The following is a 25,415-nucleotide window of genomic DNA, read 5'->3' as shown; positions in this document are numbered from 1 at the left end:
ATGACACCAATGAAGGTGAACTAAAACGTTCTTTTGCTTCTTTCTATTAATGTCACATAGTGGGAAACTTGAAAATGGTGAGTTTATATTCTTTTAGAGTCACAAGAATGTTGATTTTAGATGATGATTATGCCAACTTTAACAGTTTCAAGCTTTCTGAATCCAGAATGGAAAATGAAATATAGAAAGGAATCTTTGGGTAGTATAGTTATTTTGACTGTCATCTCTCTACTTCTCCCTATTTTTTTCTGAGTTTTTATCTGACTTGGCACAAATACCTTGTAATTATAGATAACAAGGATATATACTTAAACAATAGTGGCAAATATTAATAGAAAGTACAAAGAAGATTCTTAGAGTTTTCTGTAAGTACTGGCTAAATAATAGAATTCTAATTTATGTATTATACTTTGATCTTTTAAAAGAGTTAGCTTTTTTTTCTGTATTTTAACCATATTTTTAAAATCAGATTTCTGGAAGAAGGAGGTATTCTTAAAAGTGAAAAATGTGCTTATTATACAAAACACAAAAATACAATAAAGTGCTGAGAAGCTTGTTGGAATCCTGAGTACATAAGCTGAACTTTCAGATCTTGGGTGTTATTTGTAAAAATGATGCTGTGGCCAACTAGTGTTTTGCTGGGGACTTTGTTGTTTAATTGCTTTGTTGTGTATGACTCTTTGCAGCCCCATGGACTACAGCACGCCAAGCTTTCCTGCCCTTCACTATCTCCCAGAGTTTGCTCAAACTCAAGTCCTTTGAGTTGGTGGTGCCATCCAACCATATCATTCACTGTTGCCCCCTTTTCTTCCTGTTCTCCATCTTTCCTGTATTTCCAGTGAGTTGGCTCTTCACATCAGGTGGCCAAAGTGTTAGAGTTTCAGCTTCAGCATCAGTCCTTCCAGACAATATTCAGAGTTGATTTCCTTTAAGATTGACTGGTTTGATCTCCTTGCTGTCCAGGAGACTCTGAAGAGTCCTCTCCAGCACCACAGTTTGAAAGCATCAATTTTTCAACAGTTGGCCTTCTTTATGGTCCAACTCTCACATCCATACATGACTACTGGAAAAACCATAGCTTTGCTTATACAGATCTTTGTTGGCAAAGTGACTTCTCTGCTTTTGAATACACTGTCTAGGTTTGTCATAGCTTTTACTCCAAGGAACAAGCATCTTTTAGTTTTGTTGCCGCAGTCCATCAGCAGTGATTTTGGAACCCAAGAAAATAAAATCTGTCACTGTTTTTGCTTTTTCCCCATTTGTTTGCCATGAAGTGATGGAACTGGATACCATGATCTTAGTTTTTTTTCATGTTGAATTTCAAGCCAGCCTTTTCACTTTCCTCTTTCACCCTCATCTAGAGGCTCTTTAGTTTCTCTTCACTTTCTACCATTAGAGTGGTATCATTTTCATATCTGGGTTATTGATATTTTTCCCGGCAATCCTGATTCCAGCTTGTGATTCATTCTCCCTTGCATTTTGCGTGATGTACTCTGCATATAGGGGCTTCCCTGGTGGCTCAGAGGATAAAGCATCTGCCTGCAATGTGGGAGACCTGGGTTCGATCCCTGGATTGAGAAGATCCCCTGGAGAAGGAAATGGCAACCCACTCCAGTATTCTTGCCTGGAGAATCCCATGGACAGAGGAGCCTGATGGGCTACAGTCCATGGGGTCGCAAAGAGTTGGACACAAGTGAGCGACTTCACACTTCACACTCTGCATATAAGTTAAATAATAGGGTAACAATATATAGCCTTGACACAGTCCTTTTCCTGTTTGATATCAGTCTGTTGTTCCATGTCTGGTTCTAACTGTTGCTTCTTGACCTGCATACAGGTTTCTCAGGAGGCAGGTAAGATGGTCTGGTATTCCCATCTCTTTAGGAATTTTCCAAAATTTGTTGTGATCCATACAGTAAAGGCTTTTGCATAGTTAATGAAGCAGATGTCTTTCTGGAATTTCTTTGGGTTCTTCACGATCCAATGAATATTGACAATTTGGTCTCTGGTTTCTCTGCCTTTTCTAAATCCTGCTTGTATATCTGGAAGTTCTAAGTGTTGTTATTTGCAAGACTTTTTTTTTTTCCTATAAATCTCCACATTCCTTGCCTGGGAATGTAAACTTTGCTGATAGCATTTCAGGGCTGGGTTAGCAGGACAGGCTGAGTCTCATCATTCCATATGTTGACTTCTTAGTTATATTTTTTGTCTCCAACCTTTCCTGTGCCTGGAATATTCAGGTTTAGAGATTCTTTTTTTTTTCCTCCGATTTGATCATGCTGGTGTGCCGGGGTCCAGCCCCAGCAGGATCCAGGGGAACCCTCAGGATGAACGGCGTCGGCGAATGAGAGAGAGAGAGTGAGACAAAGCTCGGGGCTAAGTCTGAAGTTTATTTTTGTACGGCCCCTTTATACCCTTAACAACATCTTTTTGGGGGAAGTGCATATTGCTTACACACAGGTCATCCAAAACATTACAGCAACTTGACCTTCAACAGAAACTGGATGTCACCCACATACTTTTTTGTTCACAAGAGTCTTATCATTTGGCCTTCAGGCCTGCTAACATTTTATGGCTTGCACCTGGTGTGACTTAAGCAACTTCAGTAGCCGACCCTGTTTTTCTTATAACTAATCATTTTCTTTCTAATAAGCGTCATCTCTATGGAACTAGATAGGATTACATTTTTACAGAACAGAAATGCGAAGGACTGCAGAAACAGCAGATATGGCACAAAACAGGCTCTTAGTCTAAAAGTTAACTACCTGCAAGAAGTCGCCAGCTAATCTCTATCTAAAGTATTTTCTATTAGGCACATTTGTGGCTATCATATTTGTGGAGCTTTTCTCACCCCGTGAAGGGGCCTATGCTTAATAGTTTCTTTTGTTAACATACTGTGTTTAGGATGTTTAGAACAATCAAGAGCATTTTGTGCAATGAGATCACACATTTATCAAACAAGCCAGAATGCCAGCAAAATGTTTGAGTGGAAGCATTTCCTTCATCTCTGGCCCTTTCATAGGGTACCAGCGTCCAGAAGATTTATTAATTAGGGTTTTAAGTTGGTCCTCATTCAGTGAAAGAGGAGCAGGAGAGCTCTCAGCAGGCAACACAAGAATCTGCAACAGGGCAAACAAGAACAACAGCAGAAAAGGGGGGAAGATACAGGGTGGGGTAGAGGCTGAGGCCAACCTGGAGGGTCCCTTATCCTAGACGGCCTTGCCTGTCAGGTATTTTCCTCGTGACTTCGTCATGGATGGGGTCCCGGACGGCCTTGCCTGCCCGGTATTTTCTTCATGACCTCGTCACAGGCGGGACCTCCCATAATGGCTCCTGGCACTGGTGTCTCTTGCAAAGATGGAATAGGCTTGTTCTCTGATTGGCTTTCAGGGAGTAGAGTCCAGGAAAGGAGGGTTAAGAGGCCTAGGGGAGCCTTACTACTCTTTGCAGACTTCCAATCTCCTTGTACTTTTTGTTGTTCTTGTTCAGTCTCTCAGTCATGTCCGACTCTTTGCAACCCCATGGACTGCAGCAAGCCAGGCTTCCCTGTCCTTCACTATCTCCCAGAACTTGCTCAAACTCATGTCAGTTGAGTTGGTGATGCCCTCTAACCATCTTGTCCTCTGTCATCCCCTTCTCCTCCTGCCTTCAATCTTTCCCAGCAGCAGGGTCTTTTCCAGTGAGTCAGTTCTTCATATCAGGTGGCCAAAGTATTGGCCTTCAGCATCAGTCCTTCCAGTGAATATTCAGGATTGATTTCCTTTAGAATTGACTGGTTTGATCTCCTTGCAGTCCAAGGGAGTCTCAGGAGTCTTCTCCTTTTTCTTAGTCTCCTGTTTCATACCTAGCTTCCACAGTGTCTGTTGCTTCAAATTCTTGAAACATTCTGGGTTTCTTTAGGATAGAATTATCTTGCTTCTCATTTGTAATCTTCCCTGTGTAGACTCTTAGTTTTGATCTTACATTTCTATGCTAAATCATTTTCTGTTCCCTTTCACTGTTTTCCTTTTTTACATTTTGTGGTTTGAATTATAGAAGTCTCATGATTTCATGGAAGATGAAGTCCATCTTTGTTGTTTTTCTGGTTATTTTTTGGGTGGTTAAAAGATGAAAATAGGGTAGAAAGGTCTTTCTGCCATCTTGAATCTGTGAGTCTTCCGTCTATAAGTTTATCTTTCACCTTTCCTTTACATGCACTCTGTATTCTAGCCATCTAAACATTTCAACTCTCTGAATAGAAGGATGATCTTTTGATCCTTTGTGTTCTTACACAAGTCTAGAATGCTCATTTCCTCCTGCTAGCCTGAATACTTAGACAAGACTAAATACTTGTCTATCAAGATTCAGTTCAATTCTTTGAGAAGGATTAATTTTTGATTCCATCCCCCAAGATTGATTTAGATTTTTTTCTAATTCCTGTAAGATTTTTGTTCTATAATAATATTCAAGTTTAGTTGTTTGTCACCTGGTCTAGGCTATGAGTTTCTTAGATGAGTTCCATCATGTCTGTATATTCAGTGCTTATTATGGTTCCTGGAACAGAGTAGGTGCTCAATAATATTTATAGAATAAATGAACCAGTAGATTCTAGTATATAATCTTCTATGTGATAACTTAAAATGCTTATTATAATATTAAGTATGTTGTATTAGTTTCCTCATTCCTTCATTCAAATGAATGCCAGGCACAGACTGATGAAAAGCATATAAGGAAGTGCATAAAATAATCATAGATGATGATCAGTGCTAAGGTATCATTTAATTTTTTGTATCTATAATGTATTATTTAAATATTTCACTTTAGGTATCACTGCTATTGATCCAAAGTACTGAGAAAGAAAATAAAATGAAAGAGTTAACGTTTTTGCTAGAAGAGTCCAGAAATAAAATTAATCAATTGGAGGAAAAGACAAGTAAGAATTTATATAAGAAAATATGATAATGTCTTATGTATTCTTCTTGTTATGTTTAAAATTTTAGCTTTCATTACAGTTTTATTGTAATGAAACAGTTTTGTTGTAATGTTTTGGGCTTCCCTGGTGGCTCAGACAGTTAAAGAATCTGCCTGCAGTGCTGGAGACCCGGGTTCAATCCCAGGGTTGGGAAGATACCCTGGAGAAAGGAATGGCTACACACTCCAGTATTCTTGTCTGGAAAATCCCATGGACAGAGGAGCCAGGTGGGTTACAATCCATGGGGCTTCTAAGAATCAGATACGACTGAGCATGCATACACCGCACACACACTAGTATTCTTGCCTGGGAAATCCCATGGACAGAGGAACCTGGCAGGATACAGTCCATGGGGTCACAAAGAGTTGGACACAACTGAGTGACTAACACAGTTTTGTTGTAATGGTTTTTAATGCTGTAATTCTCCACCCAGGTTGAAAAGTTGGAGGAGGGAATAACAGTCACTTAGGAAGCTTTTTCAAAGAAGATGTGCTTCTCTTTTCCCTTTCCATAGTCTCATTTTCTTCAAGTTTCAATAAGGTGCTCTATGAAAACAGGGATCTTTGTCTTTTTTTGTTCATTGATGTGTTCCAAGTACATAAAACAGTGGCTAATATATATTAGGTATTCAGATATTTTGTAAATAAATGAATACTCTAGGAGCACTATGAAGACAATTATTAATTATTCTTGGAGCAAGGCATTTGGAAAGGCATTAAGGAAAAGTTGTTTGTTGAAGTAGACCATGAACGACTGAAGTTGCTCAGTCATATCTGACTCTTTGTGATCCCATGGACTGTCACCTACCAGGCTCCTCCATCCATGGAATTTTCCAGGCAAGAGTACTGGAGTGGGTTGCCATTTCCTTCTCTAGGGGATCTTCCCGACCCAGGGGGATCGAACCCAGGTCTCCCTCATTGCAGGCAGCTGCTTTACCGTCTGAGCCACTAGGCAATGAATGCTGTCAGGTATGCCAAAACATTAAACCAACAAATATTAAAGCCTCAATAAGACAGTTCAGAACTTCCCTGGTGATCCAGTGGTTAAGAATCCACCTGCCAATTCACGGGATATGGGCTTGATCCCTGATACAGGAAGGTTCCACATGCCTCAGGGCAACTAAGTTCATGCATCAACTACTAAAAGAAAGAAAGTGAAGTTGCTCAGTCTTGTCCGACTCTTTGTGACCCCATGGACTGTAGCCTACCAGGCTCCTCCGTCCATGGGATTTTCCAGGCAAGAGTACTGGAGTGGGTTACCATTTCCTTCTCCAGGGTAAGTAGACCATAGATGATTAAAAGTTCCCTAGACAGTGAATTGGAGGAGGGAGTGTAGGCAGAAGAAATGGCTTGTGCAAGTCTTGAAACTGTGAAAATTAGGGTTTATTTGAAGCACTGATTACTATATATTAGTATACTAGGATAAATATTAGTATATATCTTTAAGTCTATATCTTGAACTCAGATAGATTAGACTGGAAAAAATGGATCAGATTATGAAGGATCTTTAGTGTCATGTAATATTTTAGACTATCTTTTTATTGAGTATTTTTCAAACTTGTTCAAGTAGTAAGGCACTTGAAAGGTGTGTACTTTGTGAAATACTGTGCTCCTTTCAGAACATCATGGAGATCTTGTGGCATATTTTCACTTTTCTCTTAAAAACACGGCATAGAATTATTTAGTTCCTGTTAACCTATGCCTGCACATTTTACCTTACTGTCATTACTATGTCCTGTACTCTAGATACTGAAATGGTTTAACCTCTTTTACATTTTATGTTCTCCCTCTCTCACCAGCTTTTGGCTACTTCTACTAACCAAAATGAACCTTCTACCTCCTCTCCAAATCTATTGGCTAAATTCTACTGAACTCCTTATTGTTAAGAGTGGCTTAAGCATTACTCGTATGTCTCCTGTGACCTTGAGTGTCTTGAGGGCAGTGTGTCTTACTAAATATCTTTGTAACTCTAGTGCCCAACATGTTGCTATATATGTATGTATATAATAGAATTTTAATAGGTGTTAAGATGAATGAATATTTAATCTTATCATATAAACTGGAAACAACTTAATGGTAATAAATAACACTGTATGATTCTGCACACTAACAGCCACTGAAATATATTCATTTAAGTTACTTTTCATTGTTTCCCATTTATCTATCTATTTATCTGTCTTCCACTTGTTTTTCTCTTTCTTTCAGCTTAGATATCTTCTATTGACCTGTTATCTAACCCTGCCTTCTACTGTGTCTAATTGCTTTTAAACTCATTTATTGAATTCTTAACTTTAATCATATTTCTTCCTTCTAAAATTTCCATTTAATTATTTTTCTAAAGATTCTATTTCTCTGGTTAGCTTCTCCTCTTTTAAAAGTGACATTTCATCCTTTTAAAATATATTAGTCACTGATATTGTATAGTTCTTCTCTTTTTACTTCAACATCTGGCTCACCTTTTGATCTGTTTCTTTTTTAAAAATACGGTAAAATACATATAACATAAAATTTACTATCTTAATCATTTTTAAGTGTATGGCTCAGTGGCACAGATACATTCACATTGTTAGGCAGTCATCAGTAGTATTTATCTCCAGAACTCTTCATCTTGCAAAATTGCTGTATCCATTAAGCAGTAACTTCTCATTTCCTCCTCCCCTCAGCCCTTTGTGACCTCCATTCTACTTTCTATTCCTTTTTAATCTTACTTTTTAGTCATTTGTCCTTATCTTTTGATGTGTTCAGTAATTTTTTGATTGAATTCCATACATTGTTATAAGAAAAGTTACAGATGCTGGCTGATGTTCTCTTCTGTTTGCCAGGGAGAAATTTGGCTGATTCAGTTCAGTTCAGTTGCTCAGTCATGTCCGACTCTTTGCGACCCCATGAACTGCAGCATACCAGGCTTCCCTGTCCATCACCAACTCCCGGAGTTTACTCGAACTCATGTCCATCCAGTCAGTGATGCCATCCAGCCATCTCATCCTCTGTCTTCCCCTTCTCCTCCTGCCCTCAATCCCTCCTAGCATCAGGGTCTTTTCCAGTGAGTCAACTCTTCGCATGAAGTGGCCAAAGTATTGGAGTTTCAGTTTCAGCATCAGTCCTTCCAATGAACACCCAGGACTGATCTCCTTTAGGATGGATTGGTTGGATCTCCTTGCAGTCCAAGGGACTCTCAAGAGTCTTCTCCAACACCACAGTTCAAAAGCATTATTTCTTCAGTGCTCAGCTTTCTTCATATCCAATTAGTGGCTGAGCTGAATGAAGGGAAATAGTCAAGTTTATGAGGTTTTTTTTGAGTCTTCAATTTTGTTTATTCAGCTCTTTGAGACCCATAAAACTGTGCTGTTTTTTTTTCAAATTTATTTGTTTTTAATTGGAGGATAATTGCTTTACAATATTGTGTTGGTTTCTGTGATATATTAACATGAATCAACCATAGGTATATCCCCTTTCTCTTGAACCTCCCTCCCACCTCCCATTCCATTCCACCCCTCTAGGTTGTCACATATATGCTGTCTATTTTAATCCCCTGGCAACAGCCCTCTGTTGGGACCAAGCCAGCATTTAGGCCTCTTGCTCATGCCTAGAATCAGTAGATGTCAGCTAAATTTTGTCAGTTCACTTATTAGGACATATCTGTTAGGAATCTTAGCCTCTTTAGTCCTTTTTGTTTAGATTTGTTTCTGTGTATACTAGTTATTTTCAGCATGAGGGTTGGTCTGTTACTAACTACTTCATTTTCCCTGGAACTATCCATTTAAATTAATTATGGTCAGCTAATTTTTATTTTTAGTATTTCCTTTAGTTCAGTTGCTTAGTTGTGTTTGACTCTTTGCAACCCTGTTGACTGCAGCATGCCAGGCTTTCCTGTCCATCACCAACGGCTGGAGCTTGCTCAAACTCACGTCCATTGAGTTGGTGATGTCATCCAATTATCTCATCCTTTGTTGTCCCCTTCTCCTCCTGCCTTCAGTCTTTCCCAGCATCAAGGTCTTTTCCAATGAGTCAGTTCTTCACGTCAGGTGGCCAAAGTATTGGAGCTTTAGCTTCAGCATCAGTCCTTCCAGTGAATATTCAGGATTGATTTCCTTTAGGATTGATTGGTTTGATCTCCTTGCAGTCTAAGGGATTCTCAAGCATTTTTTTCCAACACTGCTGTTCAAAAACATTAGTTCTTTGGCGCTTAGCTTTCTTTAGTCCAACTCTCCTGTAGTCCATACATGACTACTGGAAAAACGATAGCTTTGACTAGACAGACCTTTGTTGGCAAAGTAATGTCTCTGCTTTTTAATATGCTGTCTAGGTTGATCATAGCTTTTCTTCCAGGGAGCAAGCATCTTTTAATTTCATGGCTGCAGTCACCATCTGCAGTGATTTTGGAGCCCCAGAAAATGAAGTCTGTCGCTGTTTTTATTGTTTCCCCATCTGTTTGCCATGAAGTGATGGGACCGGATTCCCTGATCTTAGTTTTCTGAATATTGAGTTTTAAGCCAACTTTTTCACTCTCCTCTTTCACTTTCATCAAGAGGCTCTTTAGTTCCTCTTCACTTTCTACCATAATGGTGGTGTTGTCTGCATATCTGAGGTTATTGATATTTCTCCTGGCAACCTTGATTCCAGCTTGTGCTTCATCCAGCCTGGCATTTCACATGATGTATGATGGATATAAGTTAAATAAGCAGGGTGACAATGTACAGCCTTGATGTACTCCTTTCCTGATTTGGAACCAGTCTGTTGTTCCATGTCCAGTTCTAACTATTGTTTCTTGACCTGCATGCAGATTTCTCAGAAGGCAGGTGAGGTAGTCTGGTATTCCCATCTCTTTAAGATTTTTCCACAGTTTGTTGTGATCCCCACAGTCAAGGGCTTTGGTGTAGTCAATAAAGCAGAAATAGATGTTTTTCTGGAACTTGCTTGCTTTTTCTGTGATCCAGTGGATGTTGGCAATTTGATCTCTGGCTTCTCTGGCTTTCTAAATCCAGCTTGAACATCTGGAAGTTCATGACTCACATACAGTTGAAGCCTGGCTTGGAGAATTTTGAGCATTACTTTGCTAGCATGCGAGATGAGTACAATTGTGTGGTAGTTTGAACATTCTTTGGCATTGCCTTTCTTTGGGATTGGAATGAAACCTGACCTTTTCCAGTCCTGTGGCCACACTGAGTCTTCCAAATTTGCTGGCATATTGAGTGCAGCACTTTCACAGCATCATCTTTTAGGATTTGAAATAGCGCAACTGGAATTCTATCACCTCCACTAGCTTTGTTCATAGTGATGCTTCCTAAGGCCCAGTTGACTTCGCATTCGAGGATGTCTGGCTCTAGGTGAGTGATGACACCATCGTGGTTATCTGGGTCATGAAGATCTCTTTTGTATAGTTCTGTTGTGTATTCTTGCCACCTCTTCTTAATATCGTCTGCTTCTGTTAGGTCTGTACCATTTCTGTCCTTTATTGTGCCCATCTTTGCATGAAATGTTCCCTTGGTATCTCTGATTTTCTTGAAGAGATCTCTAGTCTTTCCCATTCTGTTGTTTTCCTCTGTTTCTTTGCACAGATCCCTGAGAAAGGCTTTCTTATCTCTCCTTGCTGTTCTTTGGGACTCTGCATTCAAATGGGTATATCTTTCCGTTTCTCCTTTGCCTTTCACTTCTCTTCTTTTCTCAGCTATTTGTAAGGCCTCCTCAGATAGCCGTTTTGCATTGTTTTTCTTGGGATGGTCTTGATCACTGCCTCCTGTACAATGTCACTAACTTCTGTCCATAGTGTTTCAGGTACTCTGTCTGTCAGATCTAATCCCTGGCATCTGTCAATTCCACTGTATAATCGTAAGGGATTTGACTTAGGTCATACATAATGGCCTAGTGGTTTTCCTTGCTTTTCTTCAATTTAAGTCTGAATTTGGCAATAAGGAGATAATTTTACAAGAAAATAATAATATTTTCTTGTTGTTACCTAATTTTTGTCACTTGCCAATATTTGTCTGCTAAAGAGTATCAGTGATCAGAGATTTAAGAAAAAAATTTAAGGGGAGAAAATTTTGACTCTTTTTCTCTCTGTTTATTAAGAGTACTATACTTTTAAATAGGATTCTGTTGGAGGGGGTTTGGATCTTTTTCATGAGGCTAGATATCAGTCATCCATGATTAAACCCATTACTTTTTTTCATTCTCTTATCATTGTTGACTTTTCTCCTTGTCTTAACTTCCGTTGTTCCTCTCTTTTCCGAACTTTGACTTGGAAACCCTTGTTCTTCATACATAGCATATAAAATTTTTTTCTTCCTCACCATATTTATGCACGTTTTCTTTACTTTCTGGCTTAACAAATTTGAGGTCTCTGCTTCCTTGCTATACTTCTGAATGTCAGCTCTACATTGTCCTACAGTACATGTATAAAGGAGTTAGAAGGCAGTTGGAAACTTTCTTTTGGATATATAGTAGCACTTTCAAATCATTGCTCATTAATTTATCCATTCAACTTTTATTAACCTCCTTTCTGTTCTATGCCAGGCACAAAGCTAGTTATGGGGAATGCAGTTGCTCATTATTGCATCCTTGCTTTCTGAAAGAGAATTCTGTCTATTTCTAATATATCAAAGAGTTTTATGATGAATGGATATTGACTCAATATCCACAAAAATATCAGTAAAAATCAAAATACTTTTTAGGGGGCATATATTGAGATTGTCATATTTTTTCCTTTGTTAGTGATTCGTTTTTAATGTTATTTTCTAATGTTAAACCTATTTTTTTAATGTTAACTTTTTATCTCTGATTATAAATCTACTTTTATTATTATTTTTATATGTTGTGAACAGGATCTGATGTGAGCATGAATCATGTCTTTTCCCAGCGTGTTTTGGCAACTATCACCTTGCTAAGAGGTTGGGTTGGAAATGGAGGGACTAGAGCCACAGTCACGTGTGAGCCAGGGTTTCTTTTCTCAGTGGCCAACATTACCCTGTTGGAGGCAGGGTCAGGTCTCTAGTTGCTCAAGCAGAAGCTCTAAGAGTTGGGTCTGAGCCATCTTTGTTCGTTCTAGGTGTGTGCTCTCTTCCCTCCCAGCACTGGCACCCTTACCTCATATGGAGCAGTTCTGGAGCAAGAGGGGCAGTGCAGGTGCTTGATGTTGGTCTGAGTGTGGGTCATGGCTTCCCTGATTACAGTTAGAGTCTGGACTGCTTTTAATTCACTGCCTCTGTGAGTACCATTAATAGCTGCCCCTGCCTCTTCAGACACTGTTCTGGGTCTAAACTGCCTTTGCAACCCTCATCCTAGTTTGGAGTTGGGCTGCAGAGCTGGCAGGCATGGCTGATGTGGGTCTGGGTGCAGGCTATGGTGGTGTCAGCTGTAGTTAGAATCTGGTACTACTTCTGGTACATTGCTACTGTAAGCGCTAGTAATGAATGGATGCACCTTCCTATTCAGATGCTGTTTTGTGTCTGGGCTGGTATAGTCCCTCACAACTGAGCGCTATCCTCAGCCACAGCAACTCTTTCCCTAGTGTGGAGTTGTATTGCAAAGCAAGCAAGGCCTGAGCAGTCACTTGGCTCAGGCTGGGTGGCACACTGTGGAAGTTACAGGAAGCAGGCTAGAGTCCGGTGCAATTTCAATTTGCTTTCTCTGCCTTGTTTCAGGAGTAAGCAAATGTTGCACCTGTCTTCATGATTTGAATCTATTAGTCTCACTGGTTTTCTAACCAGTTTAGGTGACTTGTCTTCCTGCTTTTGGACCTGAGGGCTTGTATACCCAAAATGTGATTTGAACTGCTCATCTCTCAAGGAAGATTCCCGTCTTCTTCCATGTCGCCTTATGGGGCAGAGGTCCTGATCTGACTGCTTCTCTTCTCTTCCTACCGGATTCCATCTTACAGCTTTGGATGTACAAGGGAAAAAATGGATGCCATTTTTAGGGAAAAAAAAAAAAAAGGATGCCATTTTTAGAATAAAAAAGAAAAATGGATGCCATTTTTCACTTAGTTTTCAGTGAGTATCATTCTGCATATAGATGTATTTTTGATGTGTTCCTGGTGGGGAGGTAAGCTTCATGTCCTCCTGCTATTATCATTTTGATCTTGATCCCTCCCCTTAATTCTTAGATCTTTAATTTGGGTCCTATTCTTTCTGCCTTGAAGAGGAATACTTAGAATATCCTTTAGTGAAAATATGTTTGTGATGAACTCTCTCCTATTTGTCTGAACATTTGTTTGCTGTTCTCATCTGAAAGGATTTTTTTGTTTGATATATATTTCTGGTTGGCGCACTGTATATTAAAACTTTTGTTTTAGCACACTAAAGGTAGTATTTGCTTTCTTTTGTTTCCTTTGTATCGCTTGTCAAACTAACTGTTGAACCTTTGAAGATAAGTTATCCTTTTCCTCTTTTGCGGTTTTTTAGATTTGCTTTGTTTTTGATATTTTAGCATTTTCAGTATGATGTAATATATGCTTAATTTCATTTTACAGTTTCTTAAATCTGTAAATTAATGTCTTTTATTATTGCTTTTCTTCTGACATTATATTTGTTCTATTCTCTGTTTCCTCTCCTTTTGGAAATCTGAATAAAACTCATGCTAATTTTCTCTGTCTTCTGTGACTGTTAATTTCTTTTCTATCTTTTCACAGTTTTGCCTTTCTGTGCCTTTTTCTAGATGATTTCATTTGACCCATCTTGTCATTCACTAATTCTGTTTTTGTTTCTCATCCACTATGAACTGTTTCAGTTTTAGTTATTAGATGTTTATTATAAGATTTTTATTATTAGATGTTTATTATAAGATATAAAATATATGTATATATTTTTCAGATCTGCTATTCTACTTTATGTAATTTGGTTTCTTATTTAGGCTTTTTATTCTTTAAATATAATAAGAATAGCTATTTATAGTTTCTTTCTGATAATTCTTTATCCTAAATATTTATCTTTTTTTCTGATAAATTTTAGTCCAGATTTTGTTTTATTTGTTTAGCCTTATTTTATTGGGTGCCTTTTTGTCTTTGACTACATTTAAAAAAAATTATGTTGGAGTATAGTTGTTTTACAGCATTGTGTTATTTTCTACTGTAGAGCAAAGTGAATCAGCCATATGTGTACATAATCTCCTCTTTTTTGTATTTCCTTCCTATATAGGCCACTTGAGAACACTGAGTACAGTTACCTGTCCTGTACAGTAGATTCTCATTAGTATCTATTTTATACATAGTTGACTACATGTTTATTATTTTTCTTGAAAATTTTTTTTCAGGAAAAACTTTCTCTTATTAGTATAATAAGGCCTGCCTGTATGTAGGTAGTTTAGCTTCCTCTTTGGAGGATTCTCATTTGCTTTTACCATGTACATGGTGGCTCTACCCATCTTAAGTCACTTTCACGGCTTTAGATTAATTGGACTGCTCAGGTGATGTAAACTTGTGCAGCAAATTTGCTTGAGGGTTTGTTTATTTTTGCTTCATCCATATATAAATTGTCCTAGCTTATTGTACAAAATTGCATTTAAAATCAAACCCCATACCTGCCTGAGATGCTCAGAGGCCTCAAACAAAACCTTGTGTGCACCAGGACCGAGAGACCCCACAGAGACTGAGTGACCCCACAGAGACTGAGCCAGACCTGCCTTTGAGTGTTTGAGTGTTTCCTGCAGAGGCACAGGTCAGCAGTGGCCTGCTGTGGGGACAGGGACTCTAGATGTAGCAGACCTGGGAGCCATGGCGTGTGGCATAAATTCTCTTGGAGGAGGTTGCCATTAGCCCCACCATAGAGACACCAAGCAGATAACCCACAAACTCGAGAAAAATTATACCAAAGAAGTTCTCCAACTGTTGAAAAGTTCTAGGGCCCATAAAAGATTCCCCAACCTGGGAATCTGGCAAAAGGACTGAGAACCCCCAGGGAATTTGACTTTGAAGGCCAGTGGGATTTGATTATAGAACTTCCACAGGACTGGGGAAACAGACTGTTGGAGGGCACAAACAAAATCTTGTGTGCACAAGGACCCAGGAGAAAGGAGCAGTGACCGCACAGGAGACTGAGCCAGACTTGACTGTGAGTTTCCAGGAGTCTCAGACAGAGGCATGGGTTGACAGTGGCTTGCAGTGGAGTTGGGCACTGACTGCAACAGTCCTGGGAGCCAGTGTGCTGGCGTAAGTCCTTTTGAAGGAGGTTGCCATTGTCATCATTACCCCTACCATAGTTTGGCCTGAGGCCACACTACCGGGAGAGAACACAGCCCCGCCTATCAACAGAAAATTGGGTTAAAGATTTACTGAGCATGGCCCCACTCATCAGAGCAAGATCCAGATTCCCTCATGACCAGTTGCTCCCATCAGGAAGCTTCCACAGGCCTCTTATCCTTATCCATCAGAGGCTAGACAGAATGAAAACCACAATCACAGAAAACCAAGCAAACTAATCATATGGATCACAGTCTTGCCTAACTCAATGAAGCTATGAGCCAAGCTGTGTAGGGCTACCCAAGACAGACAGATCATGCTGGAGAGTTCTGACAAAACATGGTCCACTGGAGAAGGAAATGGCAAACCACTTCAGTATTCTTGCCTTGAGAAATCCATTAACTATGACAAGGCAAAAAGATATGACACTGAAAGATTAACTCCCCTGGTTGGTTGCCGCCCAATTTGCTACTGGAGAAGAGTAGAGAAGTAGCTCCAGAAAGAGTAAAGAGGCTGAACCAAAGTGAAAACAATGCCCAGTTCTGGATGTGACTGGTGATGGAAATAAAGTCCGATGCTGTAAAGAACAATATTATATAGGAACCTGGAATGGTAGGTCCATGAATCAAAGTAAATTGGAAGTGGTCAAACAGGAGATGACAAGAGTGGACATTAACATTTTAGGCATCAGTAAACTAAGATGGGCCAGATTGAGCAAATTTAATTTGGATGACCATTATATCTACTACTGTATGCAAGAATCCCTTAGAAGAAATGGAGTAACTCTCATAGTCAACAGAAGAGTCTGAAATGCAGTATTGGGTGCAGTCTCAAAAATGACAAGAGTGATCTCTGTTCGTTTCCAAGGCAAACCATTCAATATCACAGTAATCCAAGTCTATGCCCTAGTCACTAATGCCAAAGAAGCAGAAGTTGAATGGTTCTGTGATGACCTACAGTACCTTCTAGAACTAACACCAAACAGAAAACATATCCTTTTCATCATAGGGGACTGGAATGCACAAGCAGGAAGTCAAGAGATACCTGAAGTAACAGGCAAGATTGGCCTTGAAGTACAGAATGAAACAGGGCAAAGGCTAACAGAGTTTTACCGAGAGAACAGACTGGTCATAGCAAACACCCTCTTCTGTGAACACAAGAGATGACTCTACACATGGACATCACCAGATGCTCAATACCAAAGTCAGATTGATTATATTTACAGCCAAAGATGGAGAAGCTCTATACAGTCAGCAAAAACAAGACCAGGAGCTGACTGTGGCTCAGATTATGAACTCCTTATTGAAAAATTCAGACTTATATTGAAAGTACTGAAAACCACTAGGCCATTCAGGTATGACCTAAATCAAAATCCTTATGATTATACAGTGGAAGTGACAGATTCAAGGGATTAGATCTGATAGAGTATCTGAAGAAATATGGACAGAAGTTAGTGACATTGTACAGGAGGCAGTGATCAAGACCATCCCAAGAAAAACAATGCAAAACGGCTATCTGAGGAGGCCTTACAAATAGCTGAGAAAAGAAGAGAAGTGAAAGGCAAAGGAGAAACGGAAAGATATACCCATTTGAATGCAGAGTCCCAAAGAACAGCAAGGAGAGATAAGAAAGCCTTTCTCAGTGATCTGTGCAAAGAAACAGAGGAAAACAACAGAATGGGAAAGACTAGAGATCTCTTCAAGAAAATCAGAGATACCAAGGGAACATTTCATGCAAAGATGGGCACAATAAAGGACAGAAATGGTACAGACCTAACAGAAGCAGACGATATTAAGAAGAGGTGGCAAGAATACACAACAGAACTATACAAAAGAGATCTTCATGACCCAGATAACCACGATGGTGTCATCACTCACCTAGAGCCAGACATCCTCGAATGCGAAGTCAACTGGGCCTTAGGAAGCATCACTATGAACAAAGCTAGTGGAGGTGATAGAATTCCAGTTGCGCTATTTCAAATCCTAAAAGATGATGCTGTGAAAGTGCTGCACTCAATATGCCAGCAAATTTGGAAGACTCAGTGTGGCCACAGGACTGGAAAAGGTCAGGTTTCATTCCAATCCCAAAGAAAGGCAATGCCAAAGAATGTTCAAACTACAAAGAATGTTCAGATTGTACTACTGTACAATTACAGTCATCTTACACACTAGCAAAGTAATGCTCAAAGTTTTCCAAGCTAGGCTTCCACAGTACATGAACCAAGAATTTCCAGATGTTCAAGCTGGATTTAGAAAGGCAGAGAAGCCAGAGATCAAATTGCCAACATCCGTTGGATCATAGAAAAAGCAGTGAAATTCCAGAAAAAACATCTACTTCATTGACTGTGCTAAAGCCTTTGACTGTTGGATCACAACAAACTGTGGAAAATTCTTAAAGAGATGGGAATACCAGACCACTTTATCTGCCTCCTGAGAAATCTGTATGCAGGTTCAGAAGCAACAGTTAGAACTGGATGTGGAACAATGGACTGGTTCCAAATTGGGAAAGGAGTACATCAAGGCTTATATTGTCATCCTGTTTATTCAACTTCTATGCAGAGTACATCCTGCGAAATGCTGGGCTGGATGAAGTGCAAGCTGGAATCAAGATTGCTGGGTGAAATATCAGTAACCTCAGATATGCAGATGACACCACCCTTATGGTAGAAAGTGAAGAGGAACTAAAGAGCCTCTTGATGAATGTGAAAGAGGAGAGTGAAAAAGCTGGCTTAAAACTCAACATTCAAAAAACTAATATCGTGACATCTAGTCTCATCACTTCATGGCAGATAGATGGGCAATCATTGGATACAGTGACTTTATTTTCTTGGGCTCCAAAATCACTGCAGATGGTGACTGTAGCCATGAAATTAAAAGATGCTTGCTCCTTGGAAGAAAGCTATGACCAGCCTAGAGAGCATATTAAAAAGCAGAGCTTTGCTTTGCCCACAAAGGTCCATATAGTCAAAGCTATGGTTTTTCCAGTAGTTATGTATGGATGTGAGAGTTGGTCCATAAGGAAAGCTGAATGCCGAAGAATTGATGCTTTTGAACTGTGGTGTTGGAGAAGACTCTTGAGAGTCCCTTGAACTGCAGGGAGATCAAACCAGTCAATCCTAAAGGAAATCAGTTGTGAATATTCATTGGGAGGACTGATGCTGAAGCCTCATTATTTTGGCCACCTGATGTGAAGAACTGACTCATTAGGAGAGACCCAGATGCTGGGAAAGACTGAATGCAGGAGTAGAAGGGGATGACAGAGGATGAGATGGTTGGATGGAGTCACCAACTTGATGAACATGAGTTTGAGCAGGCTCCGGGTTTGGTAATGGACAGGGAAGCCTGGTGTGCTGCAGTCCACAGGGTCATAAAGAGTCAGACACAACTGAGCGACTGAACTGAACTGAACTTATTGTACTAAGGTTTAATCCTTGAACTTACCTTATACAGTCTTTGAGTTTTCATATTTTTTTCTCACTTCATCATTATTTCAGATCAAAATCCAGCTTTTCCAGGACTTGTGAATTCCTTGAGGCAAAAGCAGTTTTTGTGCTTATGTTACTTCTCCAAGTTTCTATTTTGCCTTAACTTTGGGACCATTAATTTCATTATTTTTTCAGGAGTTTAATGATTTTAATGTTCTTAATATTTGATCCTGAATTTTTTATTCCCTTTCGGAGGTGTGTTTGTTTAAAATGACATACTTCACTATTACTCCAAAAGAATTTTTAGTTTCAATTTTATATGTCATTTCTATATAAGTTTTAGTTTTTGGATATCTTCCTTATTTCTTTTACCTTTTTTGTTTTTAATTTAAAAAAAAATCTTTTGACTGTGCTGCATGGCATGTGAGATCTTCATTCTCTGATCTGGGATAAAGCCTGTGTCTCTTACATTGGAAGCATGGCGTCTTAACCACTGGGCAACCAGTGAAATCCCTTCTTTTAGTTTTTAAAAATGATGCAATACTTTTTTTTTTTTAATCCAGTAATTACAGCCAGTAATCCTAACATCTGAAATCTTGCAGTCAGGTCAAAGTTTGTCTTTTTTCTGCTGACTTTTCTTGTAGTAGTATTGTGTTTACTCTTATGGTTTTTGATTGTGAAGCCCTATAATTTCATCTGTGGAAATTCTTTAAGGACTGAATTGGAGGTATATTTTTACAGAGAAAATTTCCATTTATAGCTTCCAGGATTTTGGGGGGAATGTCAAATTAAGTTTTGGCTTAGATATTTTTAGTATATTTAAGCAGCATATATTCTGTTCCCACACATGCCTAACTACTAGTTTGTGATTATGATTTCTCAGAGGAGACAGTTATTAGTAGACCATTATAAATAGTATTGTAATAGACAATCTTTAGTTATCATTTCCCTCTCTCCAGATATTCTTTTCCTAGAGTTGGAGCACTAACCCCTTTATATCTACACAGATTTTTAGATTGGAATTTTTTAAAGTATAAGTCTGAAACATTATTCTGTTGCTTGACATCCTTTATTATTTTTCATGACTTGGGAAGCATATACTTCTGAGCAAGTTGTGTGAATCCTATTATGATTTTGTCATTATTTTTCCAATCATATCTAATATAGCAGATATTATTATTTCTCTCTTGTGCTTTGTTTCATGCTGTTGATATACATTTCTAGACTTCAGAATGTTTATCCTGTCTCTTCTGTTTTTTGACTTTGTATATGCCCTTTTGTATCTCTTGTGATTTTATTTCCTCCCTCAGTTCCCGTTACTCTTGTTACTTGTTACTGGCTCTCAAATGTTTTAATTCAGCTGTCATTTTCTGGGAGCCTTCCTTGAACTTTCCCTTTCCTATGTCTTGTCTCCCCTTAACTTCTAATACTTATTGGTCTTATTAGGCTTAAATACCACCTCTGTGTTTATTCCCAGAATTGCTCATGAGGATTCATTAGCACTTATTTTTGATTATTTGTCTGCCTGCCCAGTAGTTCCAGTTTCTGTATACACCATATCATCATCACCATCATCATAATAGTATTTAACATTTTACTATTTGCTAGACACTGTGATTAAATGTTTTAAGTTGCATTATCTTGTGTAATCCTAATAGGAACTCTTTGAAATATCATTAACTGTCATATTCCTTGTGGGAAAAGTAGGGAGCAGTTGATTAAGTATCATGCCCATGTGTAAGTGGCTTTTAAAAGGAAATAGAATAATTTGAACCCAGGGATGAGCATGTATAGGTAGCTTGTAAAAGGAGATAGAATAATTTGAACTCAGGGATGAGCATGAGCTTCTTACTGTTATGAGATTTAAAAGTGAATGCACACAGATAAAGCATAAAAAGTAGCACCTGACACTTAGGATTTAGTAAATATTAGCTATCAAGTGGAGTTATTTGCTTTTTTAAATTGTATTTAAATAAGTAAATGCAATAATTTAGAAAAATATAAAATCAAAATAGTAAATGATAAAAATAAAATCATGAACAACTTCACCATTAGGAGATAAATTGCTTTTGAACTTTTTGTATGTTCTTTCCTTTCACATGCTCTATTTATATAACTGTTTTTATTAACTTGCCCTTTTTATTCTATATTTTATGGATGTCCAAATTAGTAATAAATAAACAACTACATCATCATTTACAGTGGTTACATGGTATATCATTGTATCACCATAGTTTAATCTGTCACCTTTTGACTATTAAGGTTGTTTCCTAATGCATGTGTGAGTGAGTGAGTGAGTCAGTGATAGTCACTCAGTCATGTCCAACTCTTTGTGACTCCATGGACTGTAGCCCACCAGGCTCCTCCATCCATGCATTTCTTCAGGCAAGAATACTAGAGTGGTAGCCATTCTCTTTTCCACGGGATCTTCTCGACCCAGGGATTGAACTCGGATCTCCTGCATTGCAAGCAGATTCTTTACTGTCTGAGCCACCAGGGAAGTGCTTCCAGTGCTTAGCTGTTACTAAAAAATGTAGCACTAAAACCCCTATATGTTCACCTTTGAGTGCTTGGGCAATAACAATTTTGATGGTCAACAAAAATTGATGATGACCAATATCAGTGAATCTATATTTGCATAATTTTCCCTCATTTTGGAGTATGTAATGGAGGGAAAAATAATTGTTACATATAATTTGTTTTCTTAGTATGTATTTTGTATTAAGAAAATATCTGTTTACAACTTTCTCTTTTAGAATTACAGAATGAAAACTTAAAAGAATCAAATGAGAAGCAGGATCATTTGACATCAGAACTAGAAAATATTAAAATGTCTTTGCAAAGAAGTGTGGTATGATTTAAAAACTGATTAATTTCTAATAACTCTTACACCATCAATCAGTCAACAAATATTTATTGAATGCTAGTACTATGTACAAGGCCTTGAAGCTTCAAATAGAGGAGATAGAATCTCTTAAGTGCTTATTGTTTAATAGAGACATTTGATAAAAACACATCAAAAGTATAACTAAAATGCAAGACTATGCTAGGTATCAACATGATTCAGGCAAAAATTCTACAATATTTCTAAGAATTGAAAGAACACTATGGACTGGATTGGTTAGGAAGACTCCATGGATAGGCTGGGACTATAGGTGGGCTTTGGAGCAATGATGAATTGAAATGAGTAGTGGGTGGGGCACTCCAGATTGGTCATTGTGGAGTAGAAGAGGTGAGAGGGTAAGGAGAGACCGGGATCAGAGGGGTGGCGGGGTGGGGGTAAGGGGTGAGAGGCAGCAAATTACAGAAAGCAGATTAATTCAGCTTTTTTTTTTTCTTAAGCTCTTGGTTCATAGCTTTTGTTTGTACTTTATTTCATTTAGGATGCTCAAATGACTTTAGAGGAAGATTTGCAGATAGCAACCAAAAATATATATCAACTCACTGGAGAAAAAGAAGCTCAAATGGAAGAATTTAATAAAGCTAAAGCTGCCCATTCATCTGTGGTTACTGAACTTAAAACTACTATCTGCAACTTGAAAGAATTATTGACAACAGAACAGCAAAGGTAAAGTAACTGCTTATTTAGCTGAATAAAAAACAATTTACTTCTAATATTCAGTGCCATTTTCTATTCATTGTCAACTGACTTGTAATTCCTATAATACCTATAACCAAGTATCTTTTTGTATATAAAGTGGGAACACATTTAAAGAGTTTGTATTGGGTAGGCAGGTATCCTAGGAAAAGAGAGAAGGTATTCTCTAGGATAGTTCCTGTGCATGCTTTTCATAGAGTTAAGCAATATAGATAAGCTCATAAGGACTGATGCAGTGATATGACATATTTCGTTAAACTGTGGGTTATTTTATAAAAATAACTTCCAAAAAAAAAAATAATAACTTCCTAGGTTGTTGATTTATCTTACTGGGGTCTGTAACTTTCATTCTGATATATAAATTTAGCAACTAGCCTGGTCCAGAGTAGGTAATCAAACATTTTAAATGAATCAATAAATATGGTTAGATATATATAAAATATTGATTTGTATTTTATTTAAATTGTTTTTCTAAAACTTGAGTTGAAAACCTCATCTGTTTTTCACTACTTTGTATTAAGGAAATGTTTATACAAAGTTGTGTTATGAGGCCTACATAGTTATCTTTGTCCCATTAGTATAAGGGTTAACTAAGTCTGGAGGATGAAAGAACAAGCTTTTCTATAAAGTCTTGACCTGGGCCTAGCAGAGTTTCTTCTCTACTGCTTATGTATGGTGAGGGAAGAAAAGCTAGATTTTCTGGCCCATTTACTCTTGTGTATTCTTGATTGACCTATCCAGGTGATTTTCAGATTTTCAACTTTTAAGTGACCTTATATGTCATTTGTTTTATAGATGAGGAAATGGAAAACTAGAGGAGTTAAGTGAATTGTGTAATTCTCACATTTATATTGTCCCTAAGGCAGAATTCAGTATAATAGTAGTTATATACTCAATCTCTTTCAAAGTTCTACGATGTATTACTTTGATTATCATCAATAGCTAAGAGATAAATTATGATGATAAGCTGTGAGGTTTTACGTAGATTTAATTAATATACAACTATGTATGTATATTAGTAGTATATTATTTTGACATGTTACAGTAGATTGTCAAAGTAGATTGTCAAAGTAGATTGTCAAGAAATGTGTAATGATATAATGAATGAATCTGTAATAAGCTATGTTGTTGCTAAATTGCACCAGTTTTAATTACTAGATGAATTATGACTAAAAAGATATTTTACACTGATTTTACATTTTGTATTGAACTAATATGTTTTACAAGATTGGAAAAAAGTGAAGATGAATTGAAAGTACTTACCATGAAACTTCAGAAGAAATCAAGTGAACTGGGTAAGTTTTAGAGAATAACATGTATACCTGATAATATTAGCCAATTTTAAAACCATAAACATTATTTCAGAATAAAATATAGTTTCTCCTCTGTCATTTACCAATAGTGATTATTTGATGACTATTTGATTTTTGAAAGAGAAATTTAAATCTTAAGAAAGACTTATTCAGGTTCATTATGCAGCTCATAAATATCAAGAATTATAAGGAGCCTAAGAGATATTTTTGTAGTTTTTTTTCTTATTTTAGGATCCAGGGATCTTAATAATTCTTAGTGGGAAATGTCTATTACATTTTAATTGAATTTTGAAGTTGCATTGTGTAGTCATGTTGGATTATGAACTGTTTATAGGAAACTGTGCCCCTGTTTTATCACATGATATTGTTAATATTCAATTTTCATGGCCCAAAGTGAGAGATTTGTAGTTGTTTTGTGAATTTATGACCCTTTAATTAGCTAATTCTAAAAACCCTATATTTCATATTTACAAAGCTTCATATCTACAATTGTGGAGAACTGGAAACATATAAACATCTTTTTCCCCAGTTTGGGTGAAAACAATTATTTTTGTAAATTAAAATAAATGATGGATTGGCATCACTCATTATCAGAGAAATGCAAATCAAAACCACAATGAGGTACCATTACACGCCAGTCAGGATGGCTGCTATCCAAAAGTCTACAAGCAATAAATGCCGGAGAGGGTGTGGAGAAAAGGGAACCCTCTTCCACTGTTGGTGGGAATGCAAACTAGTACAGCCACTATGGAAAACAGTGTGGAGATTTCTTAAAAAACTGGAAATAGAACTGCCATATGACCCAGCAATCCCACTTCTGGGCATACACACTGAGGAAACCAGATCTGAAAGAGACACGTGCACCCCAATGTTCATTGCAGCACTGTTTATAATAGCCAGGACATGGAAGCAACCTAGATGCCCATCAGCAGACGAATAGATAAGGAAGCTGTGGTACATATACACCATGGAATATTACTCAGCCGTTAAAAAGAATTCATTTGAATCAGTTCTAATGAGATGGATGAAACTGGAGCCTATTATACAGAGTGAAGTAAGCCAGAAAGATAAAGATCATTACAGCATACTAACACATATATATGGAATTTAGAAAGATGGTAATGATAACCCTATACACAAAACAGAAAAAGAGACACAGATGTACAGAACAGACTTTTGGACTCTGTGGGAGAAGGCAAGGGTGGGATGTTTCGAGAGAACAGCATGTATATTATCTATAGGGAAACAGATCACCAGCCCAGGTGGGATGCATGAGACAAGTGCTCGGGCCTGGTGCACTGGGAAGACCCAGAGGAATCGGGTGGAGAGGGAGGTGGGAGAGGGGATCGGGATGGGAAACACATGTAACTCCATGGCTGATTCATGTCAATGTATGACAAAACCCACTGCAATGTTGTGAAGTAATTAGCCTCCAACTAATAAAAATAAATGAAAAAAAAATAAATCATGGATTGGCAGTTGTTTTTCTAGAAATCTCTATAACTTTCTGTAATCTTTATTATTAACTTTGAATATATTTGGTGCCTTTCTTTCATGGTTTTGCTTTTCTTCACTAATTGTTGATTCTTGATTACTCATCTAAGTGTTTGAGAATCCGTATTTACTCACGTGTTTGTTACAGTCTGATTCTTTTGACTATGGGAAGAGATGGGAGGTTCTGTAAGGAAGGGTGGGTTTTGTATTAAATAACTTCTCTTTTGGTTATAGAGGGGGCTTCCTGGGTGGCTCAAATGGTAAAGAATCTGCCTGCAATGCAGGAGACCCAGGTTTGATCTCTGAGTTGGGAAGATCCTCTGGAGAAGGGAATGGCTACCAACTCCAGTATTCTTGCCTGGAGAATTCCATGGACAGAAGAGCCTGGTGGGCTATAGTCCATGGGGTTGCAAAGAGTTGGACATGACTGAGTGACTAACACTTTGGTTATAGGGTATGCTTATG

The 25,415-nt window shown here is 38.0% G+C and overlaps 1 protein-coding gene across 2 annotated transcripts in view; it reads left to right on the top strand.

Annotated features, from left to right (window-relative positions):
• The window catches only part of SYCP1 (synaptonemal complex protein 1), a 129,716-nt gene that overhangs the window by 20,008 nt on the left and 84,293 nt on the right, over window positions 1–25,415 (top strand). For both annotated transcript variants that reach the window (XM_061119938.1, XM_061119937.1), the window contains exons 11-14: window positions 4,804–4,912; window positions 21,302–21,396; window positions 21,929–22,113; window positions 23,371–23,438. In XM_061119938.1, coding sequence (XP_060975921.1) covers window positions 4,804–4,912; window positions 21,302–21,396; window positions 21,929–22,113; window positions 23,371–23,438 — 457 coding nt within the window. The remainder of the gene's footprint in view (window positions 1–4,803; window positions 4,913–21,301; window positions 21,397–21,928; window positions 22,114–23,370; window positions 23,439–25,415) is intronic.

This window comes from Dama dama, chromosome 20 (genome assembly GCF_033118175.1).
Source record: "Dama dama isolate Ldn47 chromosome 20, ASM3311817v1, whole genome shotgun sequence".
In the NCBI taxonomy this organism is placed as follows: Eukaryota; Metazoa; Chordata; class Mammalia; order Artiodactyla; family Cervidae; genus Dama; species Dama dama.
Note: the sequence above shows the minus strand (reverse complement) of the source record. Positions and strands in the feature narration are given on the sequence as shown.